At 42.5% G+C, this 16,898-nt stretch overlaps 1 protein-coding gene across 2 annotated transcripts in view; it reads right to left on the minus strand.

Annotated features, from left to right (window-relative positions):
- The window catches only part of RSU1 (Ras suppressor protein 1), a 349,246-nt gene that overhangs the window by 180,899 nt on the left and 151,449 nt on the right, over positions 1-16,898 (minus strand). Inside the window, exon 4 of one of the 2 annotated variants that reach the window (XM_050805414.1) lies at positions 15,989-16,039. The exons of the other annotated variant lie outside the window; for it this stretch is intronic. Within the exon in view, the coding sequence (XP_050661371.1) occupies positions 15,989-16,039 (51 nt within the window). The remainder of the gene's footprint in view (positions 1-15,988; positions 16,040-16,898) is intronic. 2 annotated transcript variants of the gene reach the window in all.

Below are 16,898 nucleotides of genomic sequence, written 5' to 3' on the forward strand. Positions count from 1 at the left end.
CCCATCTGCTTCCTCCAGGGGGGCCCCAGGAGGCCGGGAAACTAACCTGCTTCCTGCAGTCAGACCTAAACTCAGACCCAGGAGCACCCGTGATTTGAACCACCACAAAGGTGTGTGTAAAATGCCAAATGTACATTTAAAATATTTAAGCAGTTAGCCATTTCAAGAAGACTAGTTGATAACTCCCAGGGGAATAAAAGTATAAGGACAGGCACTTTGCTTATTTCTGAAATGTCTAAGGTATTGCCGGCTACTCTTTTAGAGGTAAGGCTTGGTGAAAGGTAAAAGACATGCTTTCACTGGAAGAAGGGACTGTGAAGAATACAGATTACTCTGAACTAGGGCACATGGGCAGGGAGCAGTGGTCTAGTGAGCAGCCCCTGGGTGAGCTCCTGAAGTGGCTGTTGAGAAAAGAACAGGTTTTCATCAGGTAATCTAGACAGCTCGAAGTTCCTCCAGAACCCTCCCTCTTGGATACCTGCAGGAATGCAAACGAACCCTACCTGTACAATGTGGCTGCAAATGTACATTCTTTCTTAGGTGCACAGTCCATGGAACACTTCTGTGCAAATGAATGGTATTCACTGTGTGTAAGCAATTACCAAGAAAATCACCGGGGCCAGGGGCAGTGGCTCACACCTGTAACCCAGCACTTTAGGAGGCCGAGGTGGGTGGATTACCTGAGGTCAGAAGTTCAAGACTAGCCTGACCAACATGGTGAAACTCCAACTCTACTAAAAATACAAAAATTAGCTGAGCATGGTGGCAGACGCCTGTAATCCCAGCTACTCGGGAAGTTGAGGCAGGAGAATCGCTTGAACCTGGGAGGCAGAGGTTGCAGTGAGCCAAGATCATGCCATTACACTCCAGCCTAGGTGACAGGAGTGAAACTCTATCTAGAGAAGAGAAGAGAAGACTGGCCTGGCGCAGTAGCTCACTCCTGTAATCCCAGCACTTTGGGAGGCCGAGGCAGGAGGATCACCTGAGGTCAGGAGTTTGAGACCAGCCTGGCCGACATGGTGAAACCCCATCTCTACAATAAATAAATAAATAAATAAATAAATAAATAAATAAATAAAAAATCTGGGCATGGTGGCGCACGCCTGTAGTCACAGCTACTCGGGAAGCTCAGGCAGGAGAATCGCTTGAACCTGGGAGGCAGAGGTTGCAGTGAGCTGAGATCACGCCATTACACTCCAGCCTGGGCAACAACAGTGAAACTCTATGTCAAAAAAAAAAAAGAAAAGAAAAGAAAATCACCAGGCTGTGCCTTCTGGGTCACTGGGATGTCACCTTCTCCCCCGAGATCATGAAGTATATACAGTACAGCTGCCCATAGACCTCATCCCTCCCCTGTCCACCCTCCAGCTACCACTAAGCCTTCATCTGATTAGTTCGAAGACCACATTCATCTGATTAGTTTGAAGAGCAATAACGGAAGTTAGTGAAACCAGGAGAAAATGATGATCTCAATTTAGCCACAAACCAAGAATAATGCAGCCAGAATTACTGCTGTCTTCCCGAAGTTACTCTGCCAATGCAATTAAATGCTGGTCTAAAGGTATCGCCTTTTTGACAGGATGAGAGATTATTTCACTCTCCTTGCTAAATCAGTCCAATTTAAAACCACAAATTATGCTAAATGTGATTTAGGGCTTTGTTTTGTGAATGCAAACAATAACCCCATATTCAATTTACAAAACCTCTCCCAGCCTTTGGTGAGCATGTGAATTTTTTGTTTAAGACTCCATTCAAGCTAGGTGAGGAAAAAAAATAATACACAGCTAATAATTTCCCTAAATATACAGAAATTTTTTTAACCGCCAGCCACAGTGAAAATCTAAAGAAATTAACATGCAGACCCTTCTGGATGGGATAGTATTCACTCTTTGAACCAATATTTAGAGAATGCTGATTAGGTGCAGAGTGCCATACTTTGCACACACAGCATCTCAATACTCCGGGGATAAAGTAGGAGAGGCATGTTATTTAAACAAAGTAAGTTACAAAAGACACAGTATCAAAGTCAATCAACTGAAACAGGCCTAGTGCTTGGAAAATAAACTACTCGCAACCAAACTCTCCAGAAAAAATAACCCAGTTAGCAATACGAATTGTGCCATGACTAAATCCTATACATACAGGGCGGGAACAATTTTAGCTATTCCAAAAAGACCACTGCAATATTTTACCAATATATTCTATTGGAATTTTCTAGATATCTACAGGACGCATGAGCAAGAAGCATTTTAAAACCTAACAGTGTGCATCAGTATATTTCTTATGTCTTTGAAACGACCCTTTTTCATCAATCTGTCCAGCTTCTGATCTATGACCCCAGCTGACCTATGACACCAAAGGAACTAAAGAGTAACATGGTCCCTGACCCTACAGTGCTGTGTGTGCCCTCACTCAACTCATAACCTCTCTGGGCCTCCATAAAATAAGAAGGCTGAATTATGACCATTTCCCAGGTCTCTTCCACCTCGTGTTAACATTCTAGGATTCTAAGAGGAGATGGATTATGATAATCAATGATACGGCTTTAAATAATTCAACAAATGGGGCCCTCAATTAGGAAGCTTAGTCATGTAGAACTTTGCTTCTGACAGAGAATTGAGTATCATTTTCTGCCTAGCCAAAGATGGTTGCTTTAATTTTGAGACTTCAGTTGCTAGGTTTGGGGAACAGCCCCAAAGAACTCAGATATCCCCTGGCTCCTCAATGTCACATTTAGCTCTAGCCGCAGGATCACAGGACTGCTGGGGACGCTCTCGTCCCAGAGCCTCTGCTGGTGTTTTGGAAAAGTGACGAGGATGTGGTCACATCACCCCAGAGACTAATCTCAAAGTTTCTTCTGGGCTTTGCAGCAGTTCCGCCTAACACACCCGCCATGACCTTTTTTCCTCCAGGTCCTCCCAAACTGAAGAACCCGAATGTGATTCGAGAGTTTTGTCCATCTCATGTGCGAGCCCAGACTTGGCAATTCACCACCCCTGTCTCCACCAGCACAGTTTCTGGAAGGTTCCACAAGCAGCCCAAAGTGCCCAAAGGGCTCATTCACTTCTCCTTGGCCGGAAGCACCTCCACTTTGCCGGACAGGCTGGAGAAACCAAAGTCCATCTGTGCGAAATACTGACACCCCTTCCTGAGCAACAGCTTTACTCCTAAAAGGACATATATCTACTGTCATCAGTTATATGTGCAACAGGCATGAGCCACCCAGCACTGCACCGTTGATGCATATTCACAAAATCAACCATCAATCAGCTCAAGAATAGGCTTCCCCCAACCGGCCAGCAGCCCGCAAACTGTCTCCCCTCCACAGGAAGAATCAAGATCACCTATGTTGTAACAATCGCAGTTTCAATCCTGTTGAATTGAATAAGGAAGATTCTGCTCTATGATCTACAATTAATAATTCCACAACTAACAACTTAAAGCATTTTAGGAGTTTACACAATAATAATTAGCCGGGTATGTTCTGGGGCTGGGCTATCTGATGGAGAGCCACTAGCTATATGCAGCTGTTTGAATTTAAACTTAGATTAATCAAAATTAAATAAAATGATGAATGCTACTGTTGGTCATAGCAGCCCCATTTCAAGAGCTCGACGGCCACATGTGGGGGCTAGTGGCTCCACTACTGCACGGCAGGGACACTGACTGTTTCCATCACTGCAGAACGTTCTATTACACAGCCCTGCCCGATGGCAGTGGCTCTCAAACCACAGACACCAGAATCACCGGAGGGCTTGGTAAAACACAGATGGAGGGGTATCCCGGAGTTTCTGATTCAGTAGGTCTGGGGTAAAGCCTGAGACTCTGAATTTCCAACAACTTCCCAGGGGATGCCGATGCTGCTAGTCTGGGAACCGTATTTTGGCTCAGAAAACTTTCAATTGATTGGCAGCATCACCATTATCAATCCAACACATACATCCCTTACCCCATGCGATAATGCAGTGAGTATAATCATCAATCTGATCCAAATGAAGATGCCTCTTGAGCCTGGGGATTGATGACAAGTGAAACAAATGATACTCTAAGTAGCTAACACGTTCAACGTGGGTGCCACCATCAAACCCTTTCTAGTCAACTTCTGCCTCCTCACGCAGGATTTTATGGTGAGATCAGTATTAAGATGGACAACTCTCCAGAGGAGAAAAGCCTTGAATTCCCTGGCACACTGAATTAAGTCACTCAGTGGCAAATTCATCATGACCAAGGGTAGTCACACAAAGAGATGTCACCTGGTCTACTGCTCGGCTTCAAAACACTGAGCCCTAACGGCAGGATGCTGGGTGGTACAGACAGCACCAGACAGATCAGGGTGCAGCTGATTTGGGGGCTTTTTGAGCAAAAGCATCTTGCGGCCCTTGAGGCAAAAAAACAAAGCGGTAAGGAGCGACAGACTCTGGGAGCAGCAGGCACCATGCAAAAACATAAGGACAGGAGCTCTGCCTGGGTGCAGCCCACGGGGGGGTCAGGGGGTCACACTTTGGTCTTTAGAGCCATATGGTTACCAGCGACAGCCAGGTCCTCTTCAGCTCCAGAAGGGCAGCACTAGACCCTGCACCACGCGAACGCACACCCACGGCTGCCGGGAAACCAGAAGCCGCTCCGAACACATGGCACTTTCCATCCGCACCGCAGGCATGAAATCTGGAGGTGACCTCCACCCACCATCTCCACCAAACTTCTGGGGAGTTGGGGGCTGCACTACACCCAATTGTTTTTGCAGAAGCACCAAAGGACGTTTTTAGAGCTGGTGATTCCTGAGCTAGGGCTGGCCCAGGGCATGAAAGCCAAGGGACCCAGCCTCTTGGAAAGAAGTAAACGGATAGCTCAACCTCTGCCTCCAGTGACGGACTGTGAATTACAGCAAGGGAAGAAGAGGAGGACTTTGGGCAGATACTTTGTGTGAGGCAACTGCTGACAGCCAGGACCAGGACGGCAGGTGGCAAAGGGGCACACCCACCCTTGTGCTGCAATGGAGGCAACACTACTGTCTCGTGCCCATTTCCAGGATGCAAAAGTGCCACCCACCCTCAGGCCAAAGAGTCCCCAAACAAACCACATAGCATGAGTTACAGCAAAATGAAACCGAGTAGCATTGCTTCTAAAAACCTGACATATTGCTATTTAAAAAAAAAAAAAAAAAAAAAAAGGTTTTTGTCTGTTGTTATAACAAATGAAAATGCCTGGGCAGATGTTCACAATGTCATATATTTCTACAGCTTTTTTTTTTTTATATAAAGCATAGAAGAACAGAGGATGGTAGAGGATATTAAAATTAGCTTGTAAGATAACTTAGCATATTACATTACTACAACCAAGTTACTAGAAAAATTACTAAAAACTTCCTTGCCCCAGCATTTGATGAATATGATACCGAAAAACAAGTGCCCCCCTTTGGCCTGAATGAAGCAAGGGAGGAAAAAAACCAAATTAGCAGAAACTCGTTGAAATATGATTTGGGGCATCCACGGTCAAAGTAAAAGCACAGCCTTTTTAATCTCTAGCCATAATAACTGGAGAACATGAGTCCATTCATAGCACAGAGGTGGCGTCTAGACTAATTATATACATGCCGATTCTTTCAGCAAATCATAGTTCTCAATGCCATTTTAATAGTTCCACATGAAGAAGAATCTCTCACTCTCGCGTAGGAATAATTACACTTCAGCACTTTACATGCAAAAAAAAAAAAAAAAAAAAAAAAGGTCATTTGCAGTTATAGTGATTAATTACCTTTGTTTTCTGGCCCAAAACACAAGGTGGATGATAATGAACTAATTACATATGACCATAAGAGTTTGATGTTCAAAAGTATACTAATGATAACTGGCTTCACAGATTTTATGGGATTTCCCCCAAAGCAGCTATTAAAGCAGTGAATTACAGTAGGTCTAGGTTATTTAAAAACATAAAGTTTATGAAACAGTAAAGCAAATTCTCATTTAAAAGGTTCTACATGTTCCTCAAGGTAAACATAAAATAGCAAAATATCTAAGCATCTACCCCAAGAAAGGCCAACGTCCTCCAAATATTATTGGCTTTATAAATAACAATGGTAATGTACTTTTGGTTAATAAACAACAAGTATTTACTGAGGACCTGTGCTCCAAAGCACATGTTCAGTCTATGCTATTATGAGCCGCCTCAGGATTCTATAGCCTAAGTCATTTTAGGAAACAAAAGTATCCCCTGGCTTAACTCACCGCAACACAATGGTCCTACTCTTTCAGCAGCAATGTGAAAAATCAGTTACATGAAAATTAGAGGAAAAAAGGTATAAGCAAGTAATAAGGTCGATTTTAGAGTATAAAGCCAAACATGCAAAAACGTATGTTCCTGAGCTATAAAAAGTGTGTATGCATGACCAAACAAATTTCCTAAAAAGCTGACAAGCATGGATTTCTTCTCCTCTGGGGATATAAAAATTAGTTAATGCCTGAATCTTGTGTTAACTCCCAAAGCATCTTCAGGAGGACGTATGAACTCTGAATTCTTGCAGGAACACCGCTTCTAAATTGCACTCCAGTTCTGATGTGCTACCCCTCCAGCAAAGCCATACATCAATAAAGAGCTTTAATTGGGGAGCTGGGAGGGAGAAGCAGCGCTGAGAGGAAAGCAAATGGCATTCAGTGGCCTGGGGAGGAAGTGACATCCAGTGAAGGGTAAGAAAAGGAAGGGCAGGAAAAATGCCCAGGAAATTCCAAAACACTGGGAAGACAGAGAAGGAGAATATGGAAAAAACAAAAAAAACTTCAATCAATCAGTGGAGAAAAGCAAGCTCAGTATTATAAAAGGAGTGCTCTAGGCTCTTTTAGATGAGTACATGCCTTTACTATGTATAATATAAATGACTGTATATCTACACATAAGCCTAGATTATTAACATTACAAGGTAGACAGTAAGCAAGTCACATTCTATCTCGCACGCTCTTACATGCACACAGGAAAAGCACGTTTTGCCATTAGTTTCTGTCTTCTTTTACAATTAAGAATTAATCTAGGCTGGAGGCAGTGGCTCACACCTATAATCCCAGCACTTTGGGAGGCTGAGGTGGGTGGATTGCTTGAGCCCAGGAGTTTCAGACCAGCCTGGGCAACAGTGCGAAATCCCACCTCTACAAAAAATTAGCTTGGTATGGTGATGCATGCCTGTAGTCCTAGCTACTCAGGAGGCTGAGGTGGGAAGATCACATGAGCCTGGAGGTTAAGGCTGCAGTGAGCCAAGATTGCACCACTGCACTCCAGCCTGGGCAACAAAGTGAGACCCTGTCTCAAAAATAAATAAATAAATAAATAAATAAACAACAACAACAACAAAAACACCGGAATTAATCCATCAAGAGGCCACAACTGGACTGCTTCTCTTCCTACCGGACCTTATGTTTGGGGTCACTGCATGAAGAGGACAAGAAGGGGAGGGGAAGGAAGAGGCCCAGGGTTAGGAAAATCCACCAAATCCACGTGGGAGCTTTGATCACTCCCTTCGAACTAACACAGCTATGGCTTTTAACCTTAGGAATTCTCCCTGTTCTGCTATTGGAACGAGTAAGGATCCAGAGCCACAGGAATGCTTCGTCCATGGAGCGCCTAGATTGACCTGATGGGACATCAAGTGCACACACATCACTTGCAGAGGTAGCAGGGGACACGGTGGAACAGCCACTTGGAAGCCGTACAGAAAGCTCCATCGCCCCCTTGTTTTGGTCACTTAACCACTTTACACCTGTCTCCTCCACGTGATACAGAGTGGGGAAGCTCAACAAACTCACTCTTTCCTCTTTCACTTCCTGCTGCAGTTATCACATAGGTGTTGTTCTTGATGGTCCCACAGGCTGTGGGGCGCCTGGTATTTCTTTCCACACAGTGCTGGTTCAGCTGGATTTGAAAAGGAGGGCTTCACAGAGAAACATGAGTATTCATCTCAACTTTCTGAAGGATAAGCCAAATTCAGAGACAGGGGTAGGAACATCAGTTTTTAAAAAAAAAAAAATCAGGAGACTAGAACAAAGAATAGATAGGCAGGGGGAAAAAAGCTAAAGAAACAGCAAAAAAATTAGACAAAAGAAGGTTCAGACTGAAAACAGCAAAACGCAAGGTCAGTGAGTTTGTTAACTGGTTATCAATTGTATTTGAGCGGTTTTGGCCTGCGATGCTGAGGAACAGAAAGAAAAATGGAAATGGGAAGGGTATTCCGTTAAAAAAAAAAATGTGCACATGCCCACACGCACGTTCTGTTCAAGCCTGGGAGCTCCAGGATTACAAATTCTTATTTAACAAAATGTAAATTTGAGTAGAGTAATAAGGTAGCACTTTACATTTTTTAAGAAGCCATCAAGAATGAGTTCTGTGATGCATTAAAAATCATCTGAAGTTTTATACAAATCTCCAAGAAGCATCTCCTTTAAGAAAGAGCATCACTAGGCCGAGGCAGGCAGATTGCTTGAGGCCAGGAGTTCAAGACCAGCCTGGCCAATGTGGTGAAACCCGTCTCCACTAAGAACAAAACCTAGCTGGGCGTGGCAGTGCACACCTGTAGTCCCAGCTACTAGGGAGGCTGAGGCAGAAGAATCGCTTGAACCTGGGAGATGGAGGTTGCCGTGAGCCGAAATCATGCCACCGCATTCCAACCTGGGTGACAGAGTGAGACCCTGTCTCAAACAAACAAAAAAATAACATCACTATGTCCACACTGCATGCAAACATACTAGTGTTATCTTCATCCGATTCTGGAGTTTCTAAATCTGAGCTCCGTGGACCTCTAAAGAATTCATGGATGAACACAATGGGATCCACAGGCCTCTGGTGAAACTACAACCATCACGTGCACTTCTCCACGGATCAGGGTTGTAGTTTTCGCTCTATTATTTAAAAAGATCAGTGACTTACGAAAAGTTACGAAGGCTGGGCACAGGGGCTCACAGTGGCCTATATTTCCGGTACTTTTGGAGGCCAAGGCAGGAGGACCACTTGAGGCCAGGAGTTTGAGTCCAGCCTGGGCAAATTAGCCAGGCGTGGTGGTGCACATCCATCTAGGAGGCTCGCTTGAGCCCAGGAGTTTCAGGTTACAGCGAGTTAGGATTGTGCCACTGTACTCCAGCCTGGGTGATAAAAACACTACCTCTAAAAAATAAAAACGTAAAGAGAAGAGATGCTCTACAAGAATGTATGTACCTAAGTATCGCACCTCTTAGTATATCTCCTCTATCATTCTGCACACATACTCCCATGTACACACACACCAAGTGATTTAGGAGAGAGCGCATCAACTGAAAATCTATGTAGAATATTTTGCTGTTAAATCAATTCTGTTTGATAGACATTCTATCATCAATAGCAAAAGAAACCTTTTTCAGGAGCAGCCCCACACATGGGCTAATTATGAGTTGGAAAGTGACAGGCTTACACTCCCCCGTCTTATTTTCTCCACAGCCTGCCACCGTGCTCAAGTTCTCACGATTGGGGTGGTTCCATTTAAAAATATATTGTGGAGGAATTCACATGTTAGCTAGCTTCCACTTAGCACAGAACAGGACCTCAAGAAAAAGCATTCTGGAACAGGTACGTTTTGGTTGGTAGGCCTGACAACAAAGAGAACGGGGAGGGGGGAGTGGCCACAGTCTACAAGCTGAGGACAGATAAGATGCCATTGGGAAGACATTTGTTCGACTTCATTCGCTGGCCTTGGCCGCACTGGTCCCGGGTCCCTGGGTCAACAGACCCTCCCATAGGATGATCTCAGGCGCTCACTCAATAAAGCCAAAAACAGCAACGTGTGTCCAACTGCCAGTCATTTTTTCATGGTAACCTGACTACCGGTACCATCAGATAGACACTGTTTAATTAATAGCTGTTGGATTCAAAGATACTATGCAAATTTTTTTTTAACTCTCATCTTTTAATGATGGCACAGAAGTGAACTGATAAATGTGCAGTAATTTAAAAAATAAGTTATTGATCAAAGCCTCTGTATTATAAATACATTTACACCCTGTTAAAATGCAAACAGCAAGTTGTTTTGATATTGTCACAAGATAAATTCATGACACAGAGACCATTTATTTTACATATTCCCCCCTCATGGTTTAATTTCATACAAGCCATGCACAAGAACTTTTGCATAAAGCAAGACAAATAATCTATGAAGGATGGAATAACTACAGACTCAAGAACAGCAAGGTCTGAGAAGAGCGGTGAAGGTCACCCTCAGGAATTCAGACAGTTAGTTCTTCTCAATCATCCCAACAATCTATTATGTCTGTATAAAAAGGTTTCAATGTATTAACGCTGTTTAAAAACTGCTAAGTTTTCTTCATTAAAATTGGATCTACAGATTTTAAGAATGCAGCATTTTCATGTGAAATATGCTGCTTAATTTGTTTATAATGACTTATGGTAGATAAAATATACATCTGCATAAAATTTAAAAGTATTAAGTTCTATGTACTTAGAATATTATCTTTGATAAATAAATTATTGAAACCACCAAAGAAGGTATCTTAGTATTTCTTGTTGGCTATAATTACAAATTTGTACATAAGCTATAACTAATAGGAAATAGTGTATATTTTTTAAAAACCCATATTTTGCCATAAAAGTTAGGTTTACTACCTGCCTAGCCATTTCCGATGCATTAAATGAGGTATGATCACAGTGAAGATCTGAAACTGTAGGCAAAACTGCCAATCTCTCAGGAAAAGGCTTTATATGGCAGTTAAAAGTTCAAAGTATAAAACTAAACAATTACATTCAGAGACCCCCTTTTGAAAGGTTTTACATAGACGTCAGCTCCTCAATGTTTGCACAGAGCAAAAAGATATCCTTGGTTATTTCTTGCACAAAATGATGAATGTCTAATCCTCAACACAGAGGGGTCACAAACTTTGAAAAAAAAAACTATTGTCATATTTAAGGTGCTTGCAAGGTTTACATATGGGTTTTGCTGTTGGAATAAAATTATTTTTAAAACTTAAGGAAAACTTCACTGAAAAAAGTAAGGCCCAGAGCTTGTTTTATCACTGGTACAGAAGGCAATTCATTTCCTGATGCACATTCATTTCATATTCTCCCCAACACAATGGAATTGAGCAGTCTACGAATCAGCATAAATACGCACAAAATACACATTTTCCTGATTTTTATAGTTATTTTCGAATTAAAATCTGGTTACATACATAAATACTTCAAACTTCCTTCTGCAGGTTAAAAAAAAAAAAAACAAACTCACATATGCCCAATACAAAATACTACGTAAAGCAGTATAATTCTTTCAATGTAAGGATATTGGAGGGAAAAAAATGTTTCTAATTTGAGAAAGCAGCCATAATAAACACCAAATAATGACACGTGAAACTGAATATGCTCATGGTAGGAGAAAAACAAAAAACACAGCACACCTCCTTCTATAAGGATTTACCTTAAATATGGTAAAAACTGCACTGTGTAAGCAGCAATAGCAACACGCCCCGTGGTGCAGGGCCGGACAGCCTGCAAAAAATTTATTCTGACAACAAAGTTGGTTTCTAATCTTTAGGTACAAAACCTGGAGGAGACATATGTGTCTCAACAGTGACCTCTAGTGGACAAGTCTTAAAATGGTTGTCCCCAAAAGAAACTCCTTTTTAAAAACAAAAAAACAGTAGGAAAGCATTTACAAAGCTCACACTTTCAAACACCATAAAACCTGGGAATTGGATTAAGGAGCAGACTAAAAAAGACTCAGCCGACAGTGGCTTGAAAGGGAGGGTAACCCCAGAGGCCAGGGGCAGGAAGGAAAAGCAAAGAAACACAGGAAGATGACCTTTGGCAACACTGCTGCCTTCCCACGCATCTGAGTGGTCATGATACCAGTTTCCCTGGCTGCGAGTCCTTTGTGTGCCTGAGTAACACACATCACAGCCCATCATTCCTTGGCTCTAGGATTGTAAAGATGAGACGGCCATCATTTACTGGACATAAGGTCATATATCTTTTTTTTTTTTTTTTTTTGAGCTAAGATCTTGCTCTGTCACCCAGGTTGGAGTGCAGTAGTATAATCATAGCTCACTGCAGCCTCAAACTCCTGGGCTGAAGTGGTCCTCCCATTACAGCCTCCAGAGTAACTGGGACTACACGGGTGCACCACCATGCCTGGCTCATTTTTTAAGAGACAGGATCTTGCTGTGTTGCCCAGGCTGAAGGTCATGTATCTTTAGAGCATTCATGCTCTACCATGTTTGAAATGAGCACATAATGAGTAAGAAACTGAAGTCTGTGATGGCCACATCTACTCAAGTCCCCACACCAGTTAATCCCAAAGAAACCGTCTGGTCCCAGTGTTCCCCACTTTCTCTCCAGCCAGCGGTTTCCTCTCTGCCCTTCCCTGTCATTCACAGACCTCCTGGGAGCAGTGAACACTCGGTTTATACAGGGAAGCCACTAAGTGCCCAGCCACAGGCATTCAGGAAGAATATGAAATGATCCCTGCTTCCACAAAAGCTTACCATCTATTTGGACAGAGAGAAAAAAACACAAAGCAAGAGAAGGACAGGGAATGCCATGCTGGAGTTAAAGAGTCTACATGCAAGAGAGTTTGGGGAGGAAAGGCTTCAAATGGGCCAGAGCAGCCAGGGGGCCCCAGGGAGAGGATGGGGAGAGGCTGGTAGAGAGGAGGAGAGAGGACAAGAGGCAGGCAGGAGTAGACCCTGGGCCCAGAGGCAGGGCTACCAGGGGACAGAAGATGATAGATCTTCCTAGAGCAGCATATGAAGAGGAGAGGCTGGCATGGGATGTGGGGCAGATTAGAGCAGTTTCTGAAAGGCAGAGAGAGAGAGCAGCTGCACAAGAGCGAGCCAGCCTTCTGCCAGGTGCGTACTACATCACAGGCAGGTGCTCAAAGAAAGCAGTGTTTCCAAAAGGATCTTTAATCTGAAACTCTTCCCATTGGGCCAGGATGGCTTTGCATTCTGACTTTGCCAATGACTTTGTTGCATTCAAAGTCAGTACCTGCCCATTCATAGCAAAGAGACGGAAGAAAAAAATTCACTTGCAACTATTCTTCCTGTCTCCTTAAATATATCATGCATATGGACACATCTAGGAAAGCTGCTACAGACAGATTAATTCCCCCGCTGACTTCAAAAACCCATCAATGCTGCCCCAAGCCCCCAGGTTTAAATTTAAATAGTGTCACCATAATAGTCTTGAAGCATTAGCAGCAATTCGCTTGACAATACATAAATATTTTTATGAACTGCAGTATTTAAAAGTTCAGGAATTTCTGCTCCCAAATTCTTGAGGAATTTCAGAATCACAGATGCCACTTTCAGCTTCCTTGTGGCCTCACTTTTAATGCCCTGGGTGGACCTGTCAAGGCCAAAACCACTGGCAAGAAAAGGGAAGTCAACCCCGTGCCACACTGTTTCAATAACCCCGCAGATCTTGTCAGTGGAGTCAACAGTGTCCCCAAATCAATGTCCCGGTTTGAGTAAACCATTCATTCCTTCCATGAGCACATAAGTGGAAATGTCAGAGAACGGTGTAATTGGCATACTAAGAGAAAAACACCAATAGTTTTGCAAGATAAAAGCAGTGCCGGGTGAGGGGGTGGGGGAGTAATCTTTTGAGTCCCTGTGGTTTTAATGTGGCGTTGTCAGCTGGTCCCTATTAAAAACAACAGAAAGTGAAAGACACTGATTACCATAAAAAGTGACAGCAGGGTGTGCCTAGCCACTTACATTTAATGCATATTTATATTTCCATCAAATGGACATATTTACTATAAACACTTGAAAAACCATAGCAAAGTCATTCATTTAAATGCCAGAAAAATAGTAAAGGATGCAAATTTGACCTTACTGAAACAGATCGGGTGTCACTGATACTACTCAGGATGGCTTGAAACAGAATTTACCAAGACCATTAATTAGAGTTTACTGGATTAGGTCAAGAGTGTCTCAAATGGAGTGAAGAAAAGGGAAAAAAAAACTGGCACGGCAGAAATAATAAAGTTTGGATTCTTTCACAGTCAGTCTCCTGAATGGCCAACACAATGTAACTCCACATATAAATATGCCCCTCGAAATTAATCTAATAGTATAATGCCTGGAGGAAGAAACTGATCCATTGACCCCTGTAAAAAGAAATAAATTACAATGATCTGCAAGATGTTTTCAAAGAAGAGATCAATGAATGATTTAATAGAAATAAAGGTTTTGCTTTCTTTCTGTTGGGGACAGGGTCTCCCTCTGTCGCCCAGGCTGCAGTGCAGTGTCGTCATCTGGTTCATTGTAGCCTCGACCTACTGGGGTCAGCCTCTTGAGTAGCTGGGACCACTGGTGCACCCACCATGTCCAGCTAATTTTTTGATTTTTGGTAGAGATGGAGGCCTCGGTATGTTGCCTTGGCTGATCTCAAACTCCTAGGTTCAAACAATTCTCCTACGTCAGCCTTCCTAAGTGCTGGGATTACAGGCACGAGTCACTGATCCTGGCCAGTTTTGCTTTCTTGTGTAAACTGGTTTGCACAAGATAAGCGAAACAAGGTATCATTGTTATAACAACGATAAGCTTAGCAATTAAGAAATACTTTAATAAACTACACAACAGAGCATGTCAGTTATTACTGCTCACAAATCTTGGGGGATTTAGGAATCATGTGGCCCACCCTTCAAAACAAACCACGAATCCCTTCTGAACTGAGAATCGGGTCTCTGTGGACCACGGGACCATTTCCCAGAAAAACGATGAAACCGGCAATAAATTACCTGTTACAACAATGACCACACAAGATTTATAGGTCTCACTTTTGGCTTCTGTGGCCACCACTACTGAAGTGGACAACTGTGTCATCACTCTGCCTTTGCCTTACAAATACGCGCTTTGGCTAACAACGAACTAATCCGCTTGTTTCCTGCGCATGAGGGGACCTCGCTGCCGCTCTTAATTCTCAATAATCAACAGCTCTGTGCTTCAGGCTGTATGTAACACACATACACACATAAATTCATGACATAAATCCCTCAACATGACATTCTGCTCAATTTCACTGGACTCGGAAAGCTCCTTAACAAATTCTTGCCACATGATTAGAAAATCATTCAAGTCTGCAGGAAAAATGGCAAGCAAAGAGAACTGACAGTCAATTAGGAACGGGAAAGGAGCGTGGGTCCCTGCCATTAAAATCTTTAAAGCCAGTGCTCTATGAAGAAAATGGCCCGTCATGCACACAAGACATTCATACAAAAATAGGCATTCATCCTACTGTATGCTAAGCAGATACTTCTACTGTGGGGCTCTATGGATGCCCAGCAGAATTTTTCTTTTGGGGAAGCCAGACTCAAAAATTTAAAAAAATACAGATGTAAAGGTCTATCATGTATACAATTTTGCATCTTTTCCCCCATCAAGCAGGGACGGAAAGTGTATTGAACACTTAAACCTTTTCCTTTTGAGGAGGAAATATAAATGAAAACGAAGAACTCGTTCTAATCATTTCAAGTTTTCAATGCTTTCAAGTCAGTTTTTCTCCTGAAATGCTCACCAATGGTCTGGCAGTTCAGGTCACCACAGCATTTACTATCTCTGAACGGAACCACTTAGAGAAACAATGCCATTTTTTTCCTCTTTGGTTTATAAACATGATAAGAAAGAATCTTCAGGCCAGGCGCCATGGCTCATGCCTGTAATCCCAGCACTTTGGGAGGCCAAGGCAGGAAGATCACTTGAGCCCAGGAGTTCAAGACCAACCTGGGTAACGCAGTGAGACCCTGTCTCAAAAAGAAAGAAAGAAAAGAAAAGAATCTTCAAAGTAGAGCTAACTACAAAAGGACAAAATACAAGACAACAATATTCTCATCTTCGTGTCACCAAAATAAGGTTTCTGCAAACAATCATTTGTCATTAGTTTCTTCCAAGGAAACAATAACAGACTCAGCAGTGCCATAGGATTACCTAAATGTCAGAAACTGTAAAAAAAGAGAAACATCACTTACTTGCTAACTTGTTATGGCTGAGGACCAGTTGTGTGATATGGGATAAGGTAACTAAAAAGAAAAAAAAAAGTCAAGTCAGTAAATTTATCGCTGTATTCGGATTCTACCTGTACTCCTACAAAGCAAACGGCAAAGTTATGTTCACAGGTTGAAGCATTATCACTCACCAAAATAGAAACTAGGATTCATGGAATACGATCTGTTCAATGTTAAACCAAAGGAAGAAAAGGCATCCAACTAACGGTGCAATTAGCACAGCAAGTTAGAGCTAATGAGATTAATGTCACAGAATCCAACATGACAAGGGCCAGTTAGCTCTGTGTGGTGCCCCGGCCTGCTTGCCTAGCCATTAGTGATTCATCTCAATTATCTGTGCCGGTCAGAAAGACCAGCCAAGGGGATAGAGGTGCACAGGGGCCTTACTTGTGCTAAAAAATTTTAATTATGTTTTTTTGACGACACTTCATCCAAACAGAAACTTATCTAGCAGAAGGCCACCAGTATTACTGTTTCATCTATGTTCGGTGCCCATCCAGAAATTCCCCTCCATGCTATCTGATGAGCGGAGTTAAAACCCTTCACAATTTCTTCTAAACATATTTTGGTTGACATTTTGAAGCACTGATTTGAAATGCAGATTGCTCTCCAGCTTCAAACATTATCATGGGGGTTTAATCTGCTCAGTAAGATTAGGTTTGCTTAAAGAATGGTTTTTCTAACTATAAATAAAGAAAATATATACACAGCCACAAAAGTAAAAGAGAGATATGATCTGCCCTCTAGTCTGGGGTCTGAAACTTCACTGCATGTGTCAGCAAATACACACATATGCATATACACATGTGTGTGTGTAAATTTTTCTAATTTTTTTTTTTTTTTTTTTTTTGAGACAGGGTCTCACTCTGTTGCC

This window comes from Macaca thibetana, chromosome 9 (genome assembly GCF_024542745.1).
Source record: "Macaca thibetana thibetana isolate TM-01 chromosome 9, ASM2454274v1, whole genome shotgun sequence".
NCBI classification, from domain to species: domain Eukaryota; kingdom Metazoa; phylum Chordata; class Mammalia; order Primates; family Cercopithecidae; genus Macaca; species Macaca thibetana.